Source organism: Pelophylax lessonae, assembly GCF_965119305.1.
Source record: "Pelophylax lessonae genome assembly, chromosome: 6".
NCBI lineage: Eukaryota > Metazoa > Chordata > Amphibia > Anura > Ranidae > Pelophylax > Pelophylax lessonae.
Genome location: NC_138773.1, coordinates 92,762,645 through 92,790,052, shown reverse-complemented (window position 1 = coordinate 92,790,052; position 27,408 = coordinate 92,762,645). Strand labels below are relative to the sequence as shown.

Sequence of the window (27,408 nt, the reverse complement as noted above, 5' to 3'; positions counted from 1 at the left end):
AATGTGCAGCTTAGCACTCCTATTTACATGCAAAAAAAAAAAAAAAAAAAAAAAAAAAAAAAAACTTCCATTTAAAAGTAAAACATTTTTGACAGAGGAAGATTTATAAAAGGTTATTGAGTGACTGGAAAAGCAATTAAAGAGTTACTAAACAGGAGTCTGTATTCACTATATTTGGTCTCCCACAGTACACAGAAAATGGAAATGTAAAAGTTTTAGTAAATATAAACAAACTGCTAAATACCTTTTCTCATCAGCAGTTTATAGCAGCCTTGTGACTTCTATCAGTGTCTGGTTAAAGCGTGAGGGAGGAGTTTTCATTCTCTTCTGACTGTCCAATAAGGCTGCAGGACCCCTGACCCTTCTGTCTGACCCTCTGTGCCAATTGGCCCTGTGCTGATCACATGCACTCTCTCGAGAAAAGAAAAAAAAAAAACTCTCTAGCAATACACGCCAAACTGAGCATGTGCAGCTTGTCCCCTTCTCTCTATATCATCAGGAGATGCATTGGGGACAGTGGAAGAAGGGGAGGATCAGAGAAGACAGGATCAAAAAGCCTTTTTACACAATGCAGATTAACCCCTTAGGTTCCACATTGAGTATAACAAGCATGCTTTACTGCATATACATACTGAATTAATGGTTGTGGGTTTAGTAACACTAACTACCTAGAGCCTTTTTCCAACAGGGTGCCCAGGAACCCCAGGGTGCCTTCAGGTTTCTTCAGGGGTGCCCTGGCAAAATTCCTAAAAATTGTATACAAATCAAAGGGTGTATCAAGTCTGCCTTTTAGTTACAGAAGGTTTTCATTGTGCACCATTACAACCGTCTATTCGCTGGCCTCCTAACAACCAATTACATCTTCGGTTGAGAAAGAGGATGTCAGGCAGATGCTGAACATGTTACACCCTAAATATGGATGTAACACGTTCACAAAAGGTGAACTTATCCTTTAAGCATTTTCAACTGGATTGCGCTAGGAGAATATCCCTATTTTTTATTTGACTACAACTGCGAGTGGAGGCAGCAACAATTGAGGAGAGGAGAGGAGAGGAGCATATAGCACAAATACTGTATTTTCTGGCGTATAAGACTACTTTTGAACCTCAAAAAAATCCCCCAAAAATGGGGGGGTCGTCTTATCCGCCGAGTATAATATCTCCAAGGTAACCTAAGTATAAGTATTACCGGTAGATGTAATCTCTCAAGACGCTGGCTGTGTGGGAATCCTGTACCGGTATACCGTATGTACCGTAGCTTTGGCTACATAGAGCCTATCAGGGAGAGCGATGTATTCTATTATTGAATGCAAAGCCTGCTCGGATTGGCGGAGTAACATCAGCCCGCCTCTCTGACTCTGCCAATCCGAGCAGGCTTTGCATTCAATAATAGAATACATCGCTCACTGTGATTGATCAGCGCGGTACCCTGTATGTAGCCGAAGCTACGGTACATACGGTATACCGGTACAGGATTCCCACACAGCCAGCGTCTTGAGATTACATCTACTGGTAATACTTATACTTAGGGTACCTTGGAGATATGAGAGATTACATGTATTACAGTACTAGGGTACCTTAGAGATCTATGAGAAATCTGATGTTTTTCAATGGTGTTGCCTTGCTTCGGAAGGGGGGTAGTCTTATACGGCGAGTATAGCCCAAAACCTTTGTTTTAACTTGAAAATTAGGGGGGTCGTCTTATACGCCGGAAAATACAATATATGTTTTATTTTTTACATTTTGTGTATTCTATTTCAATTCACAATCACAGTGAATGATATAATTTATTCAAAAGGTTTTTTTTTTCACAAGTTTGATGATGATTTAGGTTATAGATTATTCTAGAAGTGTATAAAAAAAATAACCCAGGTTGATTTACATTTAAAAGAGCCATGCACCACACAAGTACACTTTATTTAGTCTTATTAGTATGTGTGAATATACTTGTTTGGTGGTTGCAGCAGTTCCATTCCACACACTTCGTGTCTAAGTTCCTTTGGCAGCACATGAGTTTACCTTGACATCTATTTGAAAATGATGATGATTATCCATAGGCCCCTAACAAAGTCCAATGGCAAAATGTGTAGAGAAGGTCTAAGGGACATGTTGTGCTGCACCATTCTTTAGGTCTCTTCCTACAGTATACAGTGTGCTGCTTTTTAAGCAATAGTGGTATTGGATGATGTGCGTTTCTGCACTGATTTGGCGGTGGATAAAGACCCATTTTGATACACCTGGACTCCAAGTTCACGTTTGCATTTTTGATAAAATTTGATCCACTGAAGAAGCCACGGAAAGTAGGTGGAGAGAAACACAAGGGCATCAGGGAGACATCCCCCCCAGCATGGACCCTACCCTTGGAGCCTGATACACGATTACCACAGTGGATAAGCATAGATCCTATCAAGGACCCTGGGCTATATACATTTATCAGCTGTATTACTTTCAGAGTACACATTACAAGCTGCTATTACATTGTATATCTCAAAGAGACTTCTCCATCATTAGTCCCAGCAAGGTGTCCTTTTCCAAAATAGGCTCTGAGGTTTTCTTAGGGGAGGGTGTTACAGAGGGGTTTTGGTGGGATACAGGGAGGGAGGGAGGGAGGGTGAGCCAATATCATGGGGAGGGAATGAGGAGGGGGTTCTTGGGGGTTTTTTGCACTGGAATATTATTATATAGCTTTTAAAATTATTAAATATTTTTGTATTCGCCTATAGCAGGTGTCAGATCTGTATTTACTTGCTTTGGTTTGCAATTGAGCGTTGGAGACACCTTCTCAAACTAATTTGAGTTTAGGCATGCAACTTTTATTTAGTTATCCCTGGCATAAATACTAATTTTGTTACCCTAAGCACAAGACCAAGTTGACCCTCCAGTGGTTACAGCAGAAAAATCTTCAGGTTATGGAAGCCATCACAGTCTCCTGACCTTAATATCATCGAACCACTCGAGAGATCGCAAACGTGCAGTTCATGCAACACACCCAAAGACTATGCATAACCTGGAGGAATGGGCAGCTATACCACCTGAAAGAATTCGGGGGGCCTCAGACAACTATTACAAAAGACTGCACACTGTCATTGATGCTAAAATACACAGTATTAAGAACTAAGGGTATGCAGATATTTGAACATGGGTCATTTCATTTGTTTACATATTGCCATGTTCGGTTTTACGATTGTGCCATTCTGTTATGAACTACAGTTAAATATGAATCCCATAAAAAAAAAAAAAAAAAAAAAAAAAAAGTTTTGCCTGTTCACTTACTTTCTTTAAAAATGGTACATACTGTAATTTACCAATTTCCCAAGGTTATGCGTACTTTTGAGCACGATGGTTTATGGCTATCTAAACTCATCACTTTAAAAAGTATGGAATTTGAAAAAAACAAAAAAAAAAAAACCACCACCACACACTACAACAAAACATCCATACTCACCTATGTGGATCCGATTCTGAATCTGTCCCCCACCACCTCTGAGATGGAGAACTAAGCAATCAAATCCCTCAGTTCTCTCTCTTCAGTGAGCAGAGAGCAGGGGACTGTCCACTCTCTGCTCTGACCTTCCAGCATTCACTGGAGCTCTGGGCTGTGGAGGTGGCTGGCTCAGGCTCTCAGTGGCTTGCTGAGAGGCTGAGCCAGCTGTCAGTCAGGAATCTGGGTGGATACGGACATCAAAGTCGGGATCCATCCAGAGCCTGGACCGGCTGAGTAGCATCAACCAACAGCGATTTTTAGCCCATTGATGTCTGAATACAGGTGAAAAGAGTGCAGAACTTAACTACACTCCTCTGACCCACAGGAGAAGTAGGGCCAAAAGAACTTTGGCCCTACTTCTCCTTTTAGGAGAAGTAGGGCCTATTTTTTTAAAACCTTTTAGGTTTTTATTGCTGTGTGCCCCAGTTGAAGAGATTCACCCTCTGTCCTAGTTACCATTATCATTAAAAGAAAATCCCAAATATTGGGTTGTACTCAGAAAAGAAATAGAGGTGAAATCTTCCAATGGGGACACTAGTTCTAGTGACCTAGAGGGCCCCAAAGGATTCCATTTAATTGCAGGGATTTCCTCACTTCCTGTTTTGGCTAAGGGACAGGAGGTGAAGGGAAACCTTCCCAGGGGGGCACAGATTGCAAAAAAAAAAAAAAAAGACAAGGGTTCTCCCCTTTCCTTACTCCATCAAAAAAAAAAAAAAAAAAAAAAAAACTTGTGTATACCTTCACTTTAAGGCATCATGCACACGGCATATAAAAAAATGGCACATTTTTTTCTTCCAGAATTCGGCAGAAAAATGCCTCTAGTGTTGCATTTTTGTGTGCGTTTACAAGCGACGTATGCAAGTTTACAACACATATGAGTATGAACGTATTCTACTGGCTAGAGTATTAATGTATATTAGCCATTGCCATAAGAATACATTTCTACACATTCCTCCGCGTTTACATGTGTAAATTACACTTAAAAACACTCTCTGAACACAGGTTTGAGGTATTTTTTTTTTATGCCCCCAAACACTGCTCTAAAATACAACACAACGTGCACAATGTGACATTAAATAACCTAGAGCGGCTTTCAGGGGGCATAAATAAAAATGCAATGCTAGTTGCCTCCAACAGCAGAATTTTTTCTGTCCACATGCATGGGGCCTAAGGTAGCAGGGAACTGCCGCTTGTCTTTGCAGAGGAGCAGAACAGTGGTGGTGCAGGATTCAGGGAAGGGTGGAAAAAAGACCATACAAGCATTCAACAGAGGAGTCGCGGCAGAGAACTCACAATAAAAGCACAGTAAAAAAAAAAAAAAAAAGGGTAGCTGCATAAACGGAATGAGACTTCAAATTCAAAAGTGGTGCAGTACCTGCCTTCTATCCAGGCTCTGTGACACCTGGAACACGGGGGCAATAACCTCTGAGGGTGCAGCCAGAGATCGTAGCACAAGAAGCACACACCAAGCTAGAAAAGGGTGAGGCCCTGTGATAAATGCATATATTATAAAGTCTGATGCCATACTTCTCCTTCAATCATTTGTGTAATAATATAAAACTATAGCTATAGCATGACAATACACAACCACTTACTCTCCCAGGTGTAGAGGTGGGAAGAAAAATTGAGGCCTAAGTTTCGCTGTGTGATCCTGTGTGTGGAGCCCGTTGGCAACCGATACTGTAGCACAGGGATCTCTAAGCTGTTGTGGAACTACACGTCCCATGAGGCATTGTAAAACTCTGACATTTACAGACAGAGGGTCAAGGTTTGGAGAGCCCTGCTGTAGCGGCCTAAACTGGGATGGCTGTTGGGACAGAGCTGCAACACATGGGTGTACAAAGCTGATGCCCATCGCTTTACCCCCTCACTGACAGCTTCCCTCAACTACACCTCAAGAGCAAGTGGCTGTGTTTTATCAAGAGATATTCTTACGTATTTACGCATAAGATTGGAGAACTACTGTGCCAGGCTTTATACAATATTATGCATTTACTACAATTCTTTTTGATCTTATCCCAATTAAATCTTATAAGCCAGAGGTGCAGCGTCTCCTACTTTCTTCCATTACTTTTTGTGATCCAAGGAGTTTTGGTCTTGGGCCAGTATACTGCTTTTCTTTTTCCTTTTAAGGCCCTGTGACTTATCCCATTAGTGGTCTGGAAGGAACCCTGCGGCCCAAAACAAAGTTAAGCTGGGAGAGTTCCCTGAGTAAAACCTAGGGTACATGCCAGATCCAAACAATATTCGCCCCCTCCAGTGGCTATAGTCACTAAGGAGCCAACAGGGACATGGTACCACCCGCATGTGTTCTGCAGCTCTAAACCTGTAAAGCACTCTGCAGCTGACTCACAATACAACCGGTGTGTGAGAGCACCCCAATCATAGCCCAGTGCCCTAGGGTCACATAACAGGCTGGCCTTGCATCTCCAGCATAGTGGGTTCTATGTTCAGCCTCCAAGGATATGCCAAGATCAGCAGATCCAGAAACTGGCTCTGCAGGAAATGAAAAAGCTGGATTGAAGGAAAAAAATGGATCTTTATAAAGCAGAAAGTCTAGCAGGAATAGTTTGCTTCGCTCAGAGCGAGAAGACATCCATTCTCCATATCTGGGTGACTAACAGCTTTGTTTGCTAGTGTCCAATCTTCTGTGAACCGCAGTATAACCTTCTTGTGTTAGAATTAAGCTGGTGTCCCCAATAAATAATGAAATATAGTTTGGGGGTCTGAGCACAAATAAAAATGAGAACCTGGAACTGAAGTTCCACAGAAATCTTATCCCTTGCGGCAATGGTTTACATTTCTCGAGCAACCAAAAGTGTAGAAAACTAGGAGTGCCAGATTAAAATTTGTTTGACTGCTCAAAACTGAGTGGCAGATTGATGGAGGGTTCCTTTCATACAAAGTCTTTTTATCCAATCAAAAGTAGATGGAATGTTTACAAAGTGTCAACATGCTATATGGTTCTCATAGGTATGAAACCAAAAAAATGACCCTTGTTACATGTATGCAAGATAACATTAGGTAATGAAACACACCTCCACAGCTTGTCATCTTTTTCCATATAAAGATTTATGGCCTCAAATAGTGCTAATTAGCTTAAAAGATTTTCTGGCCAGGAATTTCCTAGCTTACTTTACACTCATCTTCTGCTGCCAACAGTCCCTGCTAGACGTTACTTGCATCACTCAGGCCATTAAAACAAACCCTTTCACTCATCCCATAAAGTAAAGGAACCTCCTTCTTGGGTTGGTGTTCTACAGATCTGTGTATCAGGGCAGATGCTGTTAGCATTAACTGCCACAGCTAAATTTGAGATTCATTATCTGGGTGACGTAAATAATCTCAGCTCAATGAGTGTTTTGTCTGTTCTGGTACAGATAAAATATATACTGAGGGCACTTTGTTAATGTTGTTCCTATCTGCTGCAGAGGACTTCCTTTTATGGAACATTTTGTGTATTTTCATTCTCTCAGTTTACCAAAATGCCAGCAAGCACAGAACTGTTGAAGCTAATAGTCCAGGCAGAATATAGTGTGCTCTTCAAGATGGTCAAAAAATACAGTAAAAAATGGGGGGGGGGGGGGCACAAAAAAAAAATATAAAAAATATAAGGGGCATCAAAAATTTGCAACACCTCTAAAAACTTATACTGTAAAGCGTAGGCAGACAGACATTACAGGAAATTATAACTTCATATTTATGCAGACATTGCCAGTAATCAGTAAAGCCAGTGGTTTTTGGGGCCTCTATTTAAATCTGACACTTCTGCTGTAGAAAAAAAAACTGCTTTGTTCCTGTTCACTGCATAGTGTAAACCGGATTACTTTTTTTTTTCCCCAGCAGAGACCCCTAGAGATGCAATTTCTTTATGTTACACGGAATTTGTGCAGCAGTCTTGCAAATGCAATTTTTTTTTTTTTTGTGGAAAAGATACACTTTAAAAAAAAAACAAAACAAAAAGAAAAACAATTTTACCCCTTACCCCATTTTCTTTTGTAAAATGTTAACCACTTTAACACTGCTCACATTGCTGCTACTGCAGCAATGTGGCTCGTTATCGTCCAGCGACGTAGACCTACGTCGCTGGACCCCGCCCCTTGTGGGCGGCGCGCGCGCGCCGCCGGAGGCACGCTCCCGCTGCTTTCAGTCACAGCGGGAGTCGGGCCAGGGGAGGAGCGGCGGCGATCGCCGCTGCTCTTCCCCGATCGTCGGGGAATCTAGTTTGGAGGTCCGCCCGCTTGTGTAAACAGAGCGGGCGGATCTCCTAAGTGACAAGGAGTGACAGATTGCAGGATTCAGCATAGCTGAACATGCGATCTGTCCTTGTGTCACTCAGTCACCTCCCCCCCCCCACACGTTAGTAAGCACCAGGCACACATTAACCCCTCCCTCTCCAATAAAATTAACCCCTTCCCTGCCAGTGTCATTTTTACAGTAACAGTGCATATTTATAGCACTGATTACTGCAGTAATGTCACTGGTACCCCCAAAAGTGTCAAAAAAGTCAGTCAAGGATCCAATCTGTTCGCCGAAATGTCGCAGTCCCGCAAAAAAAAAAAAAAAAACGCAGATCGCCGCCATTACGAGTTAAAAAAAAAAAAAACACCAAAAATGACAGAAATCTTTCCCTTAGTAAACGCAATAACTTTTGCACACACCAATCAAAATACGCTTATTGTGATTTTTTTTTTACCAAACAAACATAGGTAGCAGAAAACAAATTGGCCAAAAATTTAAAAAATATTTTGATTTTTAAATTTTTTTTGGGGGGGGGGGGGGGAGGAATTTCATATAAAAAATGTTAAAAATATTGTTATTTTTTCAAAATAAACACAATTTTTGTTTATAGCGCAAAAAGTAAAAATCGCACAGGTGATCAAATACCACCAAAAGAAAGCTCTGTTTGTGGGAAAAAAAGGACATAAATTTAGTTTGGGTACGGCTTCGCACGACCGCGCAATTGTCAGTTAAAGTCGCACAGTGCCGAATCGCAAAAAGTGGCCTGGACGTGACAGAAAAATCCTCCGGTGGTAAAGTGGTTAAAGATGATGTTCTGCCAAGTAAATAGATACCCAACACATCACATTGTATAATTGACCTAAAAAGCCTCCATAGGAGACAATTTAAACGCCTTTACAGGTTACCCGTTTAAAGCTAAAGGTGGTCTCGTGCTAGAATTATTTTTCGCACTCTAACCTTCGCAGCGATACCTCATGTGTGGTGTGAATACTGTTTAAATATGTGTGCGCAACTTACATATGGATTCACTTCTGTTCGCGAGCACAGAGGGAAGGGGGTGCTTTAAAATTGTTTTTTTTTAGTTTATTTTACTTTTATTTTTATACTGTCCCTTTAACTTTTTGCTTGCCAAAAAAAATAAAAAATGTATTTGCTTCCAGCCTGGACTGAAAATGACATAAATCAATCAAGAACTCTTTGATTGCCAATGGGAGCAGCCGGCAGCACTGTCAGATCGCTTCTGAAACTCAAACTGACAGAAATAGTGAGCAACAGGAGGGGAGACAGGATATGGGGACCGACTGCTTTGGAAAGCAATCCAGCATCTCATGAGCCGCTCAGATTGCTTTCATGAGAAAGCCAGCTGAAAAAAACACTTCCGGGGTTATGGCTGAGTAGTTAAAAACATAAAAACACCATAAATGTGTAAATGCACAGAGTACCTGACTTTCTCTTACGTCACTTCTGGTCAGCCCTGACACCGCTTATGCCCTACGCCAGGGGTCTTCAAACTATGGCCCTCCAGTTGTTCAGGAACTGCAATTCCCATCATGCCTAGTCATGTCTGTGAATGTCAGGGTTTTACAATGCCTCATGGGATGTGTAGTTCTGCAACAGCTGGAGGGCCATAGTTTGAGCATCCCGGCCCTACGCATTACGTCAAGTCTTTTTTTTTTTTTTTTAAATGTTAGTGTAATTTCTATTAAAAAAAACTGGCTATAAACAGTGCTCAGCATAAATGAGTACACCCCAACAGATTTGTGGGACATTGATTGCAACCAAGATTTGGTAATTTGCGCACACAAAAGTATTTTGCTAACAAATTCATTCAAAATTGTTGCAAAAATGAATACACCCCAATGAAAGTCTTAGGAGCAAAGCTAAATTTTAGACAACAAAATCCTAATTAACAAGAATTAAACTACAGGTAAGTCTATTCATTATGCAGGCAGATGTCCAGCAGACAACGGATTATAAAAAGGGTATTATTTAACAAAGAAAACTCCTCCCATTTCATGCGGTCAACAATGGCACCACATGGAAAAGAAATGTCACAAGACCTGAGAAAGAAAACGTCTTTACAAAAGAAAGGTGAATGCTACAAGAAGATCAGAAAAGCTTTACTTATCAGTCAGAATACTGTAGAAAAAGTAATACAAAAATTTAACAAAGATGGAACTTCAACCATCTCACAGAGATGTCCAGGCCATCCACGGAAGTAACACCTGGACAAGAGCGTCTTTGGATGAGAAGGGTTGAAGAAAATCGCCATGCAAGTTCACTGCAGTTAGCTAAAGAAGTAGAAAGCCAAACTGGGGTAACTGTTTGTTGTGACACAATACAGCGTACACTGCAGGGAAATGGCATGCATGGGTGTCGTCCACAAAGGAAGCCGCTTATAAAGCCCATGCCCAAAAAAGCCCACCTAGAATTTGTCAGGACATCTGAGGCTCTACTCTGGAGTGAGACGACCAAGATAAATATTTTTGGAACTGGTGGCTTCAAAACAAAGAAAAATGCATGGTGCCTACAGTAAAACATGGTGGTGGCAGTGTCCTGTGGGGCTGCTGGTGTCAGGGAGCTGCATTTGATGGTATCATGAATTCACAGATGTACAGCTCTATATTGAAAGAGAAGATGCTACCATTACTCTGTGCCTCATGCGGCCACTGTGGGCCACTGTTGCATTTCTGAAAAACAGGTAGAAAGTGATTCAGTGGCCAAGTATGTCTCCTGATCTGAACCCAATTGAACATCTATGGGGAATTCTGAAGAGAGAAGTTGAACATCACTTTCCATCCAGCATCATGGCTCTAAAAGAGGTCGTTCAAGATTGGTGAAAGATAGATATGTCACTAAAGCCCCGTACACACGCGTCGAAAATTGGCAGGGAATTTTTGGCCAACGTCCAATCTGCCGATTTTCGGCTTGTTAGTATGATGCTTCCGACAACCAACTCCGACTTTTCGGCCGAAAAAAATCTGGTGTGCAGACTATAAAATTTTTGTTGGCAGTCAACATAACGGCCGATTTTCGTGCAGTCAGTACAGATTTCGACAGGGAAAAATCTGATGAGCAAGTCTGGGCATGCTTAGTGAAGAAAAAGCACAAAGAAAACAAACCAGCACATGACATCACTTCTGAAGTAGAATTTTGTTGGCCCGAGAAAATTCGTGTGCAGTCTAGGCACATTCCAACCAACAAAACACAACTTGGACAAAAGTCGGACGATCGGCTTAACTTGTTCATTCCATGCCTAGAAGACTCGATGCTGTCCTTACAAATCATGGAGGTCACACAAAATACTAGATGTAGTAGTTTTTTTTTGTGAGGTGTATTCATTTTTGCATCAACTCATTTGAGTAAAACTCAAGATTTTGCAATGGAAATTATATTATTACCTTACTTTCATGTAATGAGCTAAACAAATGTTCTTAAAAAAAAATAAAAAACTCAGTTTTGTAAAAATATTGGAAATCATTCCGGAGTTCATTGAGATATTGATTAAAATCTTACTTTTCAAAAGTAGTGTATTCATTTATGCTGAGCACTGTATCTTTCATCATAATACATTGGAGCCTTTTCTTTGTATTTACTTTACTGTGAGCTATGCAGTATGGCCGCATGAATCCTTAAAAAGGGACTGCTTTCTAATATCCGTGGAGATACTCAATTAGGGAGACCCCTATGGACAGAGGTGGAAGTGTCCCAAATACTGAGAGTTGTGCACCCTGGAGGATTGGATGGATATACACTATATTACCAAAAGTATTGGGACACCTGCCTTTATACGCACATGAACTTTTATGGTATCCCAGTCTTATGCCCTGTACACACTATCAGATTATCTGAAGACTTTTGTCTGCAGACTTACCAAAACCATATAATATGAGGTCAAACCTAAACACTTTCAATTTGTATGCAATCCGGCAGGCCCTTGCACTACATAGAAAAGGTAAATCTGAAGACAAAAGTCTTCAGATAATCTGATAGTGTGTACAGGGCATTAGTCCGTAGGCTCACCCTTTGCAGCTATAACAACTTCAACTCTTCTGGGAAGGCTGTCCACAAGGTTTAGAAGTGTGTCTATGGGGATGTTTCAATATTCTTACAGAAGTGCATTTGTGAGGTCAGGCACTGATGTTGGAAGAGAAGGCCTGGCTCGCAGTATCTGCACTAATTCATCCCAAAGGTGTTCTATTGGGTTGAGGTCAGGACTCTGTGCAGGCCAATTAAGTTCCTCCACCCTAAACTCGCTCATCCATGTCTCTATGGACCTTGCATTGTGCACTGGTCACATTTTTGTAAATATTTTATTCTAGCTTTCATGTGACAACACTGAAGAAATTACACTTTACAATGTAAAGTAGTGAGCGTACAGCTTGTATAACAGTAAAAATTTGCTGTCCCCTCAAAATAACTCAACACACAGCCATTAATGTCTAAACCGCTGGCAACAAAAGTGAGTACACCCCTAAGTGAAAAAGACCAAATTGTTCACAAAGTGTCAATATTTTGTGTGGCCACCATTATTTTTCAGCACTGCCTTAACCCTGTTGGGCATGGAGTTCACCAGAGCTTCACAGGTTGCCATTGTAGTCCTCTTCCACTCCTCCATGAGGACATCATGGAGCTGGTGGCTGTTAGAGACCTTGTGCTCCTCCACCTTCTGTTTGAGGAAGCCCCACAGATGCTCATTAGTGTTTAGGTCTGGAGACATGCTTTGCCAGTCCATCACTTTTACCCCCAGCTTCTTTAGCAAGGCAGTGGTCATCTTGGAGGTGTGTTTGTGGTTGGTATCATGTTGGGATACTGCCCTGCAGCCCAGTTTCCGAAGGAAGGGGGATCATCCTCTGCTTCAGTATGTCACAGTACATGTTGGCATTCATGGTTCCCTCAATGAACTGTAGCTCCCCAGTGCCGTCAGCACTCATGCAGCCCCAGACCATGACACTCCCACCACCATGCTTGACTGTAGGCAAGACACACTTGTCTTTGTACTCCTCACCTGGTTGCCGCCACACACGCTTGACACCATCTGAACCAAATAGGTTTATCTTGGTCTCATAAGACTACAGGACATGGTTCCAGTAATCCATGTCCTTAGTCTGCTTGTCTTCAGCAAACTGTTTGCAGGGTTTCTTGTGCATCATCTTTAGAAGAGGCTTCCTTCTGGGACGACAGCCATGCAGACCAATTTGATGCAGTGTTTGGAGTATAATCTGAGCACTGACAGGCGGACCCCCCACCCCTTCAACCTCTGCAGCAATGCTGGCAGCACTCATACGTCTATTTCCCAAAGACAACCTCTGGATATGATGCTGAGCACGTGCACTCAACATCTTTGGTCGAACACAGCGAGGCCTGTTCTGAGTGGACCCTGTCCTGTTAAACCGCTGTATGATCTTGGCCACCGTGCTGCAGCTCAGTTTCAGGGTCTTGGCAATCTTCCTATAGCCTAGGCCATCTTTATGAAGAGCAACAATTCTTTTTTTACAGACCCTCAGAGAGTTCTTTGCCATGAGGTACCATGTTGAACTTCCAGTGACCAGTATGAGAGTGAGAGAGTGATAACCCCAAATTTAGAACATCTGCTCCCCATTCACACCTGAGACCTTGTAACAATAGCAACACATGACATGGGGGAGGTAAAATGGCTAATTGGGCCCAATTTTGACATTTTCACTTAGGGGTGTACTCACCTTTGTTGTCAGCGGTTTAGACATTAATGGCTGTGTGTTAAGTTATTTTGAGGGGACAGCAAATTTACACTGTTATACAAGCTGTACACTCACTACTTTACATTGTAGCAAAGCGGCATTTCTTCAGTGTTGTCACATGAAAAGATATAATAAAATATTTACAAAAATGTGAGGGGTGTACTCACTTTCGTGAGATATGGTGTATATGTAATACACACACAGTTGTGCTCATAAGTTTACATACCCTGACAGAATTTATGATTTCTTGGCCATTTTTCCGAGAACATGAATAACACGAAAACTTTTTTCACTCATGGTTAGGGTTTGGCTGAAGCCATTTATTATCAATCAACTGTGTTTACTCTTTTTTAAATCCTAATGACAACAAACTACCCAAATGACCCTGATCAAAAAAGTTTACATATCCCATTTCTTAATACCATGTATTGCCCCCTTTAACATCAATGGCAGCTTGAAGTCTTTTGTGGATGAGCCTCTTTATCTTCTCAGATAAAGCTGAGAAGCTGCCCATTCTTCCTGGCAAAAAGTCTCCAGTTCCTGTAAATTCTTGGGCTGTCTTGCATGAACTGCACGTTTGAGATCTCCCCAGAGTGGCTATATATATATATATATATATATATATATACAGAGATGTATAGTAACGAAGTAGAACTACTTAAGTACTGTACTTAAGTACCGAAATGCGGTATCTGTACTTTCCTAGAGTAGAATTTTTTTCTCCTACTTCTACTTTTACTTCTCTACATTTTTTCGATGATTTCGATACTTCTACTCCAATATTTTTTTTTTGTGCTGCATAGTTACTTGTTACTTTTAAAAAAATTACCACTGCCAGAACAGTAGATGGCAGGTTGCCTAAAGCTCAAAAAAATGTGTATAATGTCATTTGTAAATCAGCGCATACGAAAATAAAGGCTGTGTATAATAAAAGCTGCTATACCAAATCTTTCCAATAAAAAGAAAATATGAAACAAACAAATAAATGGTGCTACAGCACTTAAAGTGCATCAAGAAACTACTAACAAACACAGGTTAATCATTTGAATAAATCATTTGAAATAATAAAAAACAATATGATGTTCAAACTTTTGACTTCTTTCTTTAATAACTACATAACACAGTACTTCTACTTTCAGTACTTGAGTAGATTTTTTTTTTCAAAACTACTGGTACTTTTTACTTTTAGTACTTAAGTAGCAAATTTTTTGAAAAAACTACTTGCAATACTTAAGTAAAAAAAATGTTGAATACTTTAGTACTTCTACTTAAGTAACTTTTTGATCGAGCACTTCCACTCAAGTCACTTTTTGATCGAGCACTTGTACTTTTACTCAAGTAGAAATTTCGAGTACTTTATACAAGTCTGTATATATATATATATATATATATATATATATATATATATATATATATATATATATATAGTAAATCTGTGTGCCAAGGTTGTCACATTTTAGCTTGCCTATTTACATGTTTGACGGTCAATGTCATGGTTGAAAATAGAAGCGTGATTAATTCAGTCTGTGACCCATATCCCCTTATGACCTTAAGACATTGCTAAAGCTAAAAGAGGACAGTGCAATGTGCTTATCACAAGCATTTAAACCTAAGCCAAAAGTAACAAGACAAGGGTACTGAGTACAATATGGTTCAAAGAAAAAAAAAAAACAATTCTAATGTCTACATTTATCACAGGTATTTAGTACAGTTGTCAGGCTCACTATATAAAACATGAATAGAACAGCGGAAAGTGTAAACACAAGTGGGACTCTTCTACAATAAGGCTCGGTTCACACTGGGGTGACTTGTCAGGCAGCTTCATTCAGTGCAATGGAACCATGATGTCGGGTGACTTTGAAGCCACCCCAGTGTGAACCGAACCCGAGTCTTCCTGGAGCAAATCCATCCCCCACTACCCAATGTCACAAAGCCTCACCTGTGATGTTTTACTGTCCCTCTCTCTTATTCTGTCCTTTACAATCTTAATTAATGATGTGATATTGTAGAACTCGGCTTCTTCCAGAACACCTGTTGAAAGGATGAGAGTAGTAAAGGTCAATAGAATTTGAAGAAAACCTCACCTACCTGGATTCAGAAGTCACTGGAAACTGTTCATAACATTGTTTTAGGTTTCATATCCATCCAGCCGCAGCCTAATATACACTTGTTTCCTATTCCTCTGAATACATTCTCAGGCAGCCCTACGTAGAATACACATTCTATAAGAAACTGGCTCAGAATACCACCACATTGACCTTTAGGCAACCTTAACATCTTGGGCATTTTTAAAGCAGAAACACTATAGCGTGCCAACTAGAGTAGACGCTAGCAGCCAGGTTTAAGAGTATTGTAATAAAGTGGATCTATGGTCGAAGTGCAAAATCATTGATTTCCATATTGTATTTCAATTATTTCTAGTCTACTTCCATTAATCTAAATCATCTAGAAGTTTGTTAACTTAATTTGTGAGGATCCACACATTTACTTTCTGGAATTCTGTGACAAGCAGTCACTATGCCTTGTTGATAAATAACTGCTATGTCACAGATTTCACAGAGGCTGCATTCTGAACTACAGAGATACTGAGAAGAGGCGTTTCAAGACGTAGGAGTCCTACAGGAATTTCTATTTACAGGCAGCACGGTACCATAGGATTTGTAACCCTCATAAATAGAAAGTAAACAGCATCCCTGCGACTTCCATGCAACTTCAATGAACCCCAAAGCAACTTGTCCCCATGCTGATGGGGACAAGGGCCTCTTCCTGACAACTCTGGGCGGTGGTTGCGGGGTCTGCGGGCAGGGGGCTTATCCGAATCTGTAAAGCCCCCTTTAACAAGGCATTTCCCAGTTCCTGGCCCCCCATCCTATGTGAATGAGTATGGAGTGCATTGACCTCCGAATCATTCACCCAAAAAATAAAAAAAAATAAAAAAAAAAAAGTGTCAAATCCGCCCAATCATGCCACAGGCGGTGAAGTCAGAAGGGGCTGGACCACCACATGACATCACTAGATGGTCACGCCTCCTATTGCTATACAAGTAATAGCACATGCTAGAGCTAAGTGCATTCCCAATGCAGGAAAAGATGGCCCTGCATGAAGCTTGAACAGGCCTAATCGTATTAATGTAGTTAAATATAACCCAAAACACACAAACTAGGTAACTGAAAAGATCGACAAGTAAAAAAGAACATTGAAGTGGTTCAACTGAGTGCTGATTCTCTAACCCAGTGTTTCTCAACCTTTTTCCAGTTGGGGCGTCCATGCAAAGAATTTTCAGTTTTGAGGCACCCCTGTCCAAGGCATCGTTCATGTTACTGTGCGTCACCGAACACACGCAAAATCTCGCTCATTCATGACACACAGAATGTTCTGCTCTTTAGGAGTGCCATTAATTCTGGAAAACATGGGGTGCTTTTGGTGCAGTGCAATTAAAATTATTAGGCTGCCCTACGCGCACCCACACAGATGTGAACCAAGGGCTTGTTCACATGCCAGGTTGGGGGGGGGGGGGTAAAACCACATGGTTGAGCTGTTTTTACTACCACAACTGCTTTCCCTTTAGCTGTAGAGGCAGCAGCTGGGGGTGTACACATGCTGTGGCTGCAGCTGGAGGTATACCCAGGGTGACTGGGGCTGCACTGCAACCACTCCTCAACTGCGTGCATTGCACGGTGATGCTGCATTTACGGGCTTAAAACAGGTGGTTAGGTGGCAACATTTTGCCTCTTTATCACCTGCCAAATGCCTCAGAGAAGCAATCTGAGCAGGGATTGCTTTTCAGAGGAGCAGCAGACCTTGCTGCTACCACAAACCAGCCTAAAAAAGCAGTTCTGATGGTACAGGAATTGGGGGGGGGGGGGGATTAAAAGTAACATACATACTTACACATAGATGTGTATACACACACGTATGTACACAAATACAGACACACACACAGACATGTAAAAAAACACTTTAAAACGTTCTAGCACAGTACCTTTCCTCAAACAGCCAGGTACAGCATTGTAGGGGGATGCAGAGATCACAGCACACTCCCCCTCCCTTTACTTTGGTGAGGCTGACGGAGCAAAAGGTCAAGAGATTTGTGATACAGCTGCAACAAGCAGTTGCAAGCATCTAAGCTTGTTTCTCGCATGGCGCTTACAGTGAGGATCGAAAGTTTGGGCACCCCAGGTAAAAATTTGTATTAATGTGCATAAAGAAGCCAAGGAAAGATGGAAAAATCTCCAAAAGGCATCAAATTACAGATTAGACATTCTTAGAATATGTCAACAAAAGTTAGATTTTATTTCCATCATTGACACTTTCAAAATTACAGAAAACAAAAAAATGGCGTCTGCAAAAGTTTGGGCACCCTGCAGAATCTATAGCATGCACTGCCCCCTTTGCAAGGCTGAGACCTGCCAGTGTCATGGATTGTTCTCAGTCATCGTCTGGGAAGACCATGTGAAAACCATGCAGAAACATCTCAAGGATGATCAGGGAAACCTGGATGCACCCAAGCTCAATTTTGAGTATCAGGACAAAGGGTGTGAATACTTCTGTACATGTGATTTTTTTTTCATTTTTTATTTTTAATACATTTGCAAAGATTTCAAACAAATTTCTTTCACGTTGTTATTATGGGGTATTGTTTGTAGATTTTTGAGGAAAATGATCAATTTATTATGGAAAAAGGCTGTAACATAACAAAATGCGGAAAAAAAAAAAAAGTGAAGTGATGTGAATACTTTCCGGATGCACTGTATATATACACACGCGCAGGAGCACCTCAAAAAAATCAAATATAAAAAAAATAGGATTTTTGACTTACCGTAAAATCCATTTCTCTGATGTTCATTGACGGACACAGCTCCAGTCATTCTTGACCAATGGGTTATACTGCCCCCTACAGGAGTAGGACACTAAGCAGAAAAAACTTCTGGCTACACCCATTGGCAGTCCCAGGGGGTATAATCCCTCTCCCTGCTATAGTCACTCATTTTTGTTACAAGCAGTGTCAGGAAAATCCTAACTCCACAGGAGGGGTGGGAGCTGTGTCCGTCAATGAACATCAGAGAAAAGGATTTTAAGGCAAGTCAAAAATCCCATTTTCTCTTTTGTACATTGACGGACACAGCTCCTGTCATTCTAGACCATTGGGACGACCCAAAGCAGTGTTAAACATGAGGGGTGGGAAACCGCAAAAAATTCTCAAGGCTAAAATTAGCCAACCAGGAAACAGGGGCTCAACAAAACAACTGGAGCCCACCTAAAAAAACAAAACAATATACCCTCAAGAAGGAGCAGATCCTTCTTGAGGGTATAAAGGAAGCTGCCTTGCAAATCTGCGTTACTGACGCTTGATGATGGAAGGCTCAGGAGGCACTAAGTGCCCTAGTAGAGTGTGCCTTGACATGGAAAGGAGGAAACTTACCCCTGATGGAATAGGCCTGAACCACCGTTTGTCTGATCCATCTGGAAATGGTCACAGAGGAAGCAGACAACCCTTTGCGAGGTCCATCCCTGAGCACAAATAGAGAGTCTTATTTCCTGAAAGACTCCGTAGCTGCCAGGTACACCCTAATTACCCAGACCACATTCAAGGCAATTTCCTTCGGATGTTTAGGCCTGGGACACAAGGAAGGCAACACAATGTCTTCATTCAAACGAAAGTCAGAGACCGCCTTAGGAAGGAATGACGGACAGGGGCGAAGCACCACCTTATCCTTGTAAATCACCAGATAAGGTGAACAACAGGATAAGGCCGCCAGTTCCGACACCCTTTGTGCAGAGGTGATAGCCACCAAAAAAGGCCACATTCTGGGAAGCGTAAGCAGGGGAATCTCCCGAATATTTTCAAAGCGAGGCTTCTGTAGAGCTGAAAGCACCAAATTAAGATCAAGGCGGCAACGGAGTCAGCACTGAAGGAACCAAATGTCAGACACCCTGGCGAAAATTACACACCAGGGAGTGTGTGGCCAAAGGTCGTTGGAACAAGATCGATACCCGGCCCTTGATGGTACTCAAGGCAAATTTCTGTTTTGTGCCCCCTTGGTGATTGACATAAGCCACGGCCATGGCATTGTCTGACAATGCGCACTGGGCATCCCTGAAGACGATCTGTCCAATGATCCAGACACTGTCGATTGCTCAGAGTTTCAGGAAATTGATCGGTAGTCTGGACTCTTTCAGCGTCAAGATCCCCTGAGCAGAATTGCTTGTCGAGGACGCCTCTCCAGCCGGACAGGATGGCATTCGTGGTGACCACTGTCCAATACAAGGGGAGGAAGGAATTTCCCAGCTGAAGTGTCAGAGAGCGAAACCACCATATCAGGGACTCTTGTTTTCCCCTCTCAGCCAGATCTGATTGTCCAGAGACTGCAGAGTCTTGTCCCCACAGAATCTCCCTTTGCAGGGACCTCGTATGGAACTGTGCAAACGGAACCGCCTCAAAAAAGGTAAATACCATCAGGCGCCAGCACCCGTATGCAAGTCTGGAGGGATAACTATTTGTTGGACAGCAGGAGGCGAATTGCAGTCTGCAATTTCTGGAGTTTATCCAGAGGAAGGAGCACTCTGGCTACAGCTGAGTCCAGAGTCACACCCAAATAGTCCAGTTTTGTGGACGGAACCAGGGCAGGCTTCTGAAAATTCAGAATCTAGCTGAACTCCTGCAGAGTTCTTAGTGCGATCTCCAGCAGAGCAGAGGGAGACTACTCGCAGGAGGAGAGCGCCCAAGTAGCCCAGTACCGCGATCCCCCGTTGGTGTAGCAAGGCTAGCAGCGGCGCCAACACTTTTGTGAAGCCCCGTGGAGCAGAGGCCAGACCAAGGGGTAATGCCACAAACTGATAATGGTCTTCTCTCACAGCAAAGCGGAGAAAACACTGGAGACTGGCACATATTGGAATGTGAAGATAGGCATCATTGATATCTATAGGAGGCGAGGAAATCCCCGAAGCAGGGATGCCACCACCGTTTCAATGGACTCTATTCAGAACTTCTATACCCGCACAAAGAAGTTTAGTGCCTTGAGGTCCAGGATTGCACGGGCTTTGCCTTCCTTTCTGGGGATTGTAAACAGGTTTGAATAAAAACCCTGAAAATGTTCCGAAGTCAGAACCGGGACAATCACCCCTTGAAGGAACAGGTCTTGTACAAACAGACCCTGTAAGTGGTCCGGGGACAGGCGCAAGTTGGAAGGAAAAACCCTTGCCGGAGGACAAGAGCGAAACTCGATCTTGTAGCCGGACCGAATTACTTGGTCCAGAAACCAGCAACGATGTCCCCCCACCCCCGATACAGGTAAGGGCGCACCTTGATGCACAAGAAGCCTTGTCCGTGGGTCTAGACAAGCCCGCTCTCGGCTTGCCAAACCAGGTTAGTTTGGATCCGCTTCAAGCCCTTGTCAGTCGACCCTGAGGGACGAAAAAACTTCTACGTTAGAGGTTCCTTGTCATTGGTAGCATGCAGAAGAAAGGTACGCTTCCCCCCTGTGAGACCTTTAATGAGGTAATCCAGGGTAGCACCACACAGGCCATCTCCTTGAAAGGGAAGATCAGTCAAGGCCTTTTTAGAAGTCAGGTCCGCAGACCAGCATTTGAGCCAAAAGACACGCCAAAGGACCACCACCAAAACAGAGGCAAAACCATCAGAGGGCCACATCCAAAGAGGCATCACAGATAAACTGCAGCCCCTGGACCAGTTGGTCCGCCAGCTCGGCAAAGGCAGGGGGGAGCTCTTCTCCCTCCAGGTCACGCCGTAGGAGCTTAGCCCACTCGGTCAGAGTTTGCGACACCAGGGCAATGGTAAATACCGGCCTCGCTGTCGAACCAACTTAGGTGTACATTGCGCGGGCCACAGCCTCCGCCTTCTGGTCAGCCTGGTCCTTAAAGTTCGGGGACTCTTCAACCAGAATCATGGTTGCCTTGTTTAATCTGGAAACAAGAAGGTCCACCACCGGTGGGACAGTCCACTTATTAAGAAGGGACTCATCGTGGGGGTAACGCCTAGTAAAGCGCTTAGGAACTCCACTGGGTCGCTTTGGTCATCCCCACTCTTTAGCGTCAATTCTGTCAAAATAAGCAGGAAAAGGAAATACCTAGCCTGTCGCACACAAGCCACCTCCAGCCAGGATACAAGGGACTCACGGACCGCTGTCAGTGCATGGATGGTTGGTTGGGACCCGGATGGCCCCGCAGCCTCAGAGAGGGGATCAAGTGTTCCAAAGACTTCATGAGTGACTAGGGGTACCCCACAAAAAAGTATAACACACTGCTAAAAGGGACAATCCCCACAGCGCTGGCCTCACCACCTGGTCGCCAAGCACAAGGCACAGAGCGATCCTTAGCAGAGGGAGAGGATCCCACCAGACTCACCACCCGCCGACACAGGCACCTGCAACCACCAGGAGAATCTGCAATACACGTGCGGCGATCAGGAAGGTAAATGATCTAGGAGTCAACATCAGGGGATAAGGAGGGGCTTCCACCACCTAAATCGCCGCCCACAGGGCTCCGCTGTCATGGCTGCCGCTTTTTGCAATGGGAAATCAAAAGAAAATGGCTGCTGGACTACACCAACATGGTCGTCGTGTATAGAATTAGGAGACCAGGCCTCAAGGACAGATCCAGGCAGGACAGTGGGCCCTGGCAGGAGCCCCCACCAGAGACAAACCCCCCCCACACAGTCGATTGTCTGGTTGCTGGCGGCGCAGCCCCCCCCCCCGGACCCCTTTGCAGGCCAGTGACCAGACCACCCAAACAGCCCCAGTGTATATGGAGGGGGGAGCAGGCTGAGGGACTCAGCAAAAACAGTGGGGGGGGAGGGTGTCTGCGGGAAGGGGAACCCGGGGGTCCGACCGTCCCAAGCAGGGGCCCACGTCCACACCAAAAACCCTCCAGGGGCAGAGGGGAGGCAGCTACTTACCATTTCAGGAGGGCACCGCTCCAGACAGATCCTCCTTTCCATCAAAATTTGGGGCTGTCGGCCAGGAGGAATGCTGTGATTGTATGCGACCTCGTGAGTTTAACTCACAGGGCCAGCCCCCTCCAGTGGGGCTATGTCGCAGCGGACCAAGCGCGAAGCTGAGGCCTGCGTGCGCTTGCTACCAGTTGATAGTAGATCTCACAGTAAAAAAATTTCTATCTAAAATATATTTTTCCAGGACCAAAGATCCCAGCAAGAAACTAGGTCCTTACTCCTGACTAGGCAGAAAAAAAAACTAACTATAGCAGGAAGAGGGAGAACACCCCCTGGGACTGCCCATGGATGTAGCCAGAAGTTTTTACTGCCTAGTATCTTACTCCTGTAGGAGGCAGTATAACCCAAATGGTCAAGAATGAGAGGAGCTGTGTCTGTCAATGAACGAAAGAGAAAGTTTAATTTATTTCAGTAATTCAATTTAAAAAAAAAAAAAAAAAAAAAAAAAAAAGATATATTTCAAGCATTTCTTTCTTTTAGTTTGGATTGTGGCTTACAGCTAGTGAAAACACAAAATTCTGTATTTTAGAAAATTAGAATATTACATAATACCAAAAAAATAAGATTTTTCACACAGAAATGTTGGCTTACTGAAAAGTATGTCTATGTACAGTATATAGTATGCACTCAATACTTGGTCAGGGCTCCTTTGCATGAATTACTGCATCAATGCAGCATGGCATGGAGGCGATCAGCCTGTGGCACTGCTGAGGTGTTATGGAAGTCCAGGTTGCTTTCATAGTGGCCTTCAGCTTGTCTGCATTGTTGGGTCTGTGGTCTCATTTTCCTCTTGACAATACCCCACAGATTCTCTATGGGGCTTAGATCAGGCAGGTTTGCTGGCCAATGAAACACAGTGATACCATGATCGCTAAACCAAGTATTGGTACTTTTGGCAGTTGCCAGCTTCTCAATAAAGCTGGTGAGCAGAGGAAAGCATGAAGTGCTCTAGAATTAACTAGTAGAAAGCTGCGCTGACTTGGGAAAAACACAGTGAAGACAACCAGGAGACACTTGTCTATAAAACTTAATGACACATTCCTAGAGGGTAACATCAGTTATAGTGTCAATGTTGGCTATGGCTCCTGTTCTTTGCTTTCTAATCCAGTATGGGTATCGGGACAACTAGGTAGTCCACAGATGTGCTTCAACCTTAGTTTTGGCAAAGGGAATAGATCTGTAGGATCTACCCCCTGCGAGAAAGGTATAACGGTCAATCTTACCAATGAAACCCCTGGTCTCTAATGACAGCAATAGACCAGATTATATCTGCTGGAAGGAAGGGTGTGATGTTCAGAGTGAGGGAGCGATCCCCAGTCTATTATGTTACTACTTCGTGCCCGTGAGAGAAATTCTTCCTGTATGGTTCTGATGGGTTCTTAACATTTCTGAAGTGGTTTAGCTGCTTATAAAAGGTAATTTCCCCTAATGTGAGAGGTTTATGTGCTTTAGTAAAGCTTGTACCAGGATCCTACACTGCAGCCGATCGCAAGGATCTGCTGGTGCGAAGGAAGGCAAGAATATCAGGGAGAGCTAGCAGGGAACTGTTCTCGAACCATGACCAGGCCTGGGCATGGATCCCAGTTTGGACTGGGTGGGGGATTGAAATTACAAAGCGATTTAACAATTTCTCGTCCAATGTGGATGAGATGTTCAATGAGACCATTGAAGCAGTAAAGGAGAATATTACTCAGGAACAATGACAAATGAAGACTCCTGTAGAACAGGAAAAGATGGAACTTGATTATATGTTAGCTTCGAAGGAGGGTTTCTGTGAATTCATAGGACAAGACTGTACCTGTATAGCAGATACCAGTGACAAGGTTCAGGCTCATATGGAGGATAAGGTTACTTTCCTGCAAGGCAGAGCCAGAGCTATAGCTAGTGAAGGTTGGAATCCTTTAAAGGCTTTGGGAAGTTTTGGGGATTTCTTGTTCTACATTGGATCTAGGTTGAAGAAAATTGGAGTATGTATACTTATGTTTTTGTTTCGATTCTTTCTATACGCCGTGGTGAGATTTTCCTGTTGCCTGATCGATCAAGTCACCAAAGCCCAAGCAGTTTACCACATCCTTATTGTGGAGACGAGACTCCCTGAAATCCAAACCATGCACTAGATGCTGAGGATTCTCAGCATTAGGATGTGGCAGGATGTGGCACATGTTTATCACCACTGCGCCCAAACTTACTGCGGTTCGTTAGCACAACATTTAACCTATTAATAAATAGCCTTTGTCTGCATTCCTGGAGATTGCAGAGAGCGCTTGATTACCTTATACATAAGAGCTGAAAACTATGCTTATTAGCTCAACTGAGTTATTTTCGCATCAAGTGTATATTAATTTCCAAGAGGGGGGGGGAACCGTGGCGCTGTGTGTGAATGGACAGAGTAGCAGCTCAGGAGCGAGCCTGCTCAGGTGCCCCCATAGCAAGCCAGGAGCACTGGCAGGGGACCCAAAAAGAGGATAATTGGGGCTGCTCTGTGCAAAACTGCTGCACAGAGCAAGTAGGTATAACATTTTTTTTTTTTTTTAAATAAAAACACACAAGGCTGTAATACCACTTAAGGAGCTGCTCTCTCCTTACCAAATCAAAGAGAGGTGGAAACCAATCAACAACTATATAAGTAAATGAAAATGCTTCCATTACATGGCTCAAAAGTCAGATTTGTTGCAACGATTTTAACCACCAGCAAAACAAAGGACAGGACAAAAGACAGTTGGGTTGAAGACAAGGACCTACAATGAAATTTCGGGTCAACAGACACAAAATAAGGAAGGAAGGCATGCTCCCCCCCATTGTCAACACCCAGCGTCACACTCAATTGTAAGGGGAAGTAGTGGCTAAAAAGTGTAGTGGGCCTGAGCAACAAAAAAAACATCATAGATATGCAATTGTATAAAGATTGATGTAGAGGATAGATGGTTATATCTATTTCTTCATTTACTTTAAAAGACAGGGTACCCCCTCCCTCAACTAAACCTACACCAAAAAGAGCACATTGCACCTAAATCTAAAGTGTTAAAAACATTAGTAAGTTATAACAACCAGAACGCATCTCCTACCTCCTGATATACATAACCACCTTTTCAAGAACAAGAAGTCAAGAACAAAGTCAGGTCATGGTAACCTGATTTCAGAACAGTCATCTGCTTTGGACAAAATCTCCACTTTGTATTCGTTTTTAGTAAGACACCAGGAATTTAAAGCTGAACTTCAGGGATATATCAAAAAGTAATGCAGTTGTTGATTTTCTAAACAAAATCAAAAAATAAAATGCAGCCAATGCAAGTACCTGCATTTGATTATGTATCAGCCTTTGGCAATTCACTATACAGCAGCATTGACTGGCAGCTGACTGGGAGAGCCTGCTACTCTCTGAGGACTACAGCGGGAGGGGCTGAGATACCCTCTAACCATGACCACACACTGGCAACGTGAAAGAAGGTATATAGCTGCATGGTTTAAAAAATAAAAAATAAAAAAAAGAAACTGCACAGTACATCTTGTTATTACAGAGGGACTGCCAGTAAATGTAATCACTAAGTTTACAGACACATTTAATAGCTTGCTGAGGGGAAGAGATGGCGCACACACTAGGAACTGACAGGCCAGAAAGGAGGAGAGGGAGAGGGTAGAGACTATGAAAACAAGATGACGAAGACACATAACCTGACCAAGATATCATGGATCAGCAGCCATGATTACTGTGGTCAGCTCTTACAGGGGGGAAACAGGAAGAGACAGGATCAACCAGGTATTTTACAGCATAGAAAGGGACAACTAAACACTGCACAAGCACTAAGTTGCTTAACATGCTTTTAAGAGATAGGATTTATTTATTTTTTTAGAGTTATAACCACTTTAAGGAACAGCAATAAAATCAGGTGAAATGTGCAGAGAAGGACCATGACAGGAGGAGAAAGCAAGAGAGCAAAGAAATTCCCTCATTTTACTGCTCCTTTACTGTTCAAGGAGCACAGGGTGGCATAAGAAGTTTATTCTTTCAACTATAACTTTTAAAGTACAACTGAACATTGTAGTTTAAACCCACTAAATATATCCCAGGGGCATCAAAACAAAAAAGTGTGCAAAGACCTGCAGTCTATTCACTTGAAAAAGCAGCTAGAGTATAAAAGTATTTTCCATGCCTGCATGCTGCAAAGAAGGACCCTTGCTCTGTTTAGAAGCAAGGGTCTTTCCTGCAGAGAAATAACTTGATTAGAGCTCTCCAAACAGCGAAGAGCTTGAGCTTTGTTGATTGCAGAGCGCTATAGGTCTAACTCAGCAGAGACTACTGTTACCAATCAGAGAACAAGGGCTTTTTTCAGCAGCTGGTTGGCAGGGGAAAAGGTTTTTCTAGTCAGCCTGTGGCAACCTTTTATGAAAAATAACCTGTGAAACTTTGCACACCTTTTGTTAAGATGTCCCTGAATCGTTAATTTAAACAAAGTTGAGCTGGCCTTTAATGGTAACATAGAAAGTGGTGCCATCCTTAGCTATGCAAATCTCAAGACCGAATGAACAGAAATGGAAATCATTTGTCGTCCATCTGTGTATATATATTTTCATTAAAAAAAAAAAAAAAAAAAAAAAAAAAAAGGGAGGAGGGGAGAGGGGAGGGATGCCAACAGCTTACCTTCTTCTGCTAGGTCTTTGTTTATCACCAGTTTCCCGTGTCTCAAATAGTTCAACACTGGCCCAAAGTATGTAGGGTCTCTGTCTATTATATAGGCACCAATTTCATCCTGCAAACAAGAAAGGTAGATGGATCAGACAGATGCCCGCACCGCATCCTGTACACAGCCAAAAGGATACATAAACGTCAAACATATGTTCAGTCCACCGTCCCCCCTACATCCAATCACTGCCAAAGCAGGTTCAATGGTTCTTTTTTCTTTTTACACAGTAGGCATATTTAGTAAAACCTCATTTAACCACTTAAGGACCAAGCCTATTTCTGAAACATGTTGTTTACATGTTAAAATCAGTATT

The 27,408-nt window shown here is 42.7% G+C and overlaps 1 protein-coding gene across 2 annotated transcripts in view; it reads right to left on the bottom strand.

The window, feature by feature from the left end:
* The window catches only part of LOC309558243 (BTB/POZ domain-containing protein KCTD5-like), a 123,661-nt gene that overhangs the window by 52,902 nt on the left and 43,351 nt on the right, over window positions 1–27,408 (bottom strand). For both annotated transcript variants that reach the window (XM_082261282.1, XM_082261283.1), the window contains exons 2-3: window positions 27,053–27,161; window positions 15,385–15,476 (exon numbers count right to left, since the gene is read on the bottom strand). In XM_082261282.1, the coding sequence (XP_082117408.1) occupies window positions 15,385–15,476; window positions 27,053–27,161 (201 nt within the window). The remainder of the gene's footprint in view (window positions 1–15,384; window positions 15,477–27,052; window positions 27,162–27,408) is intronic.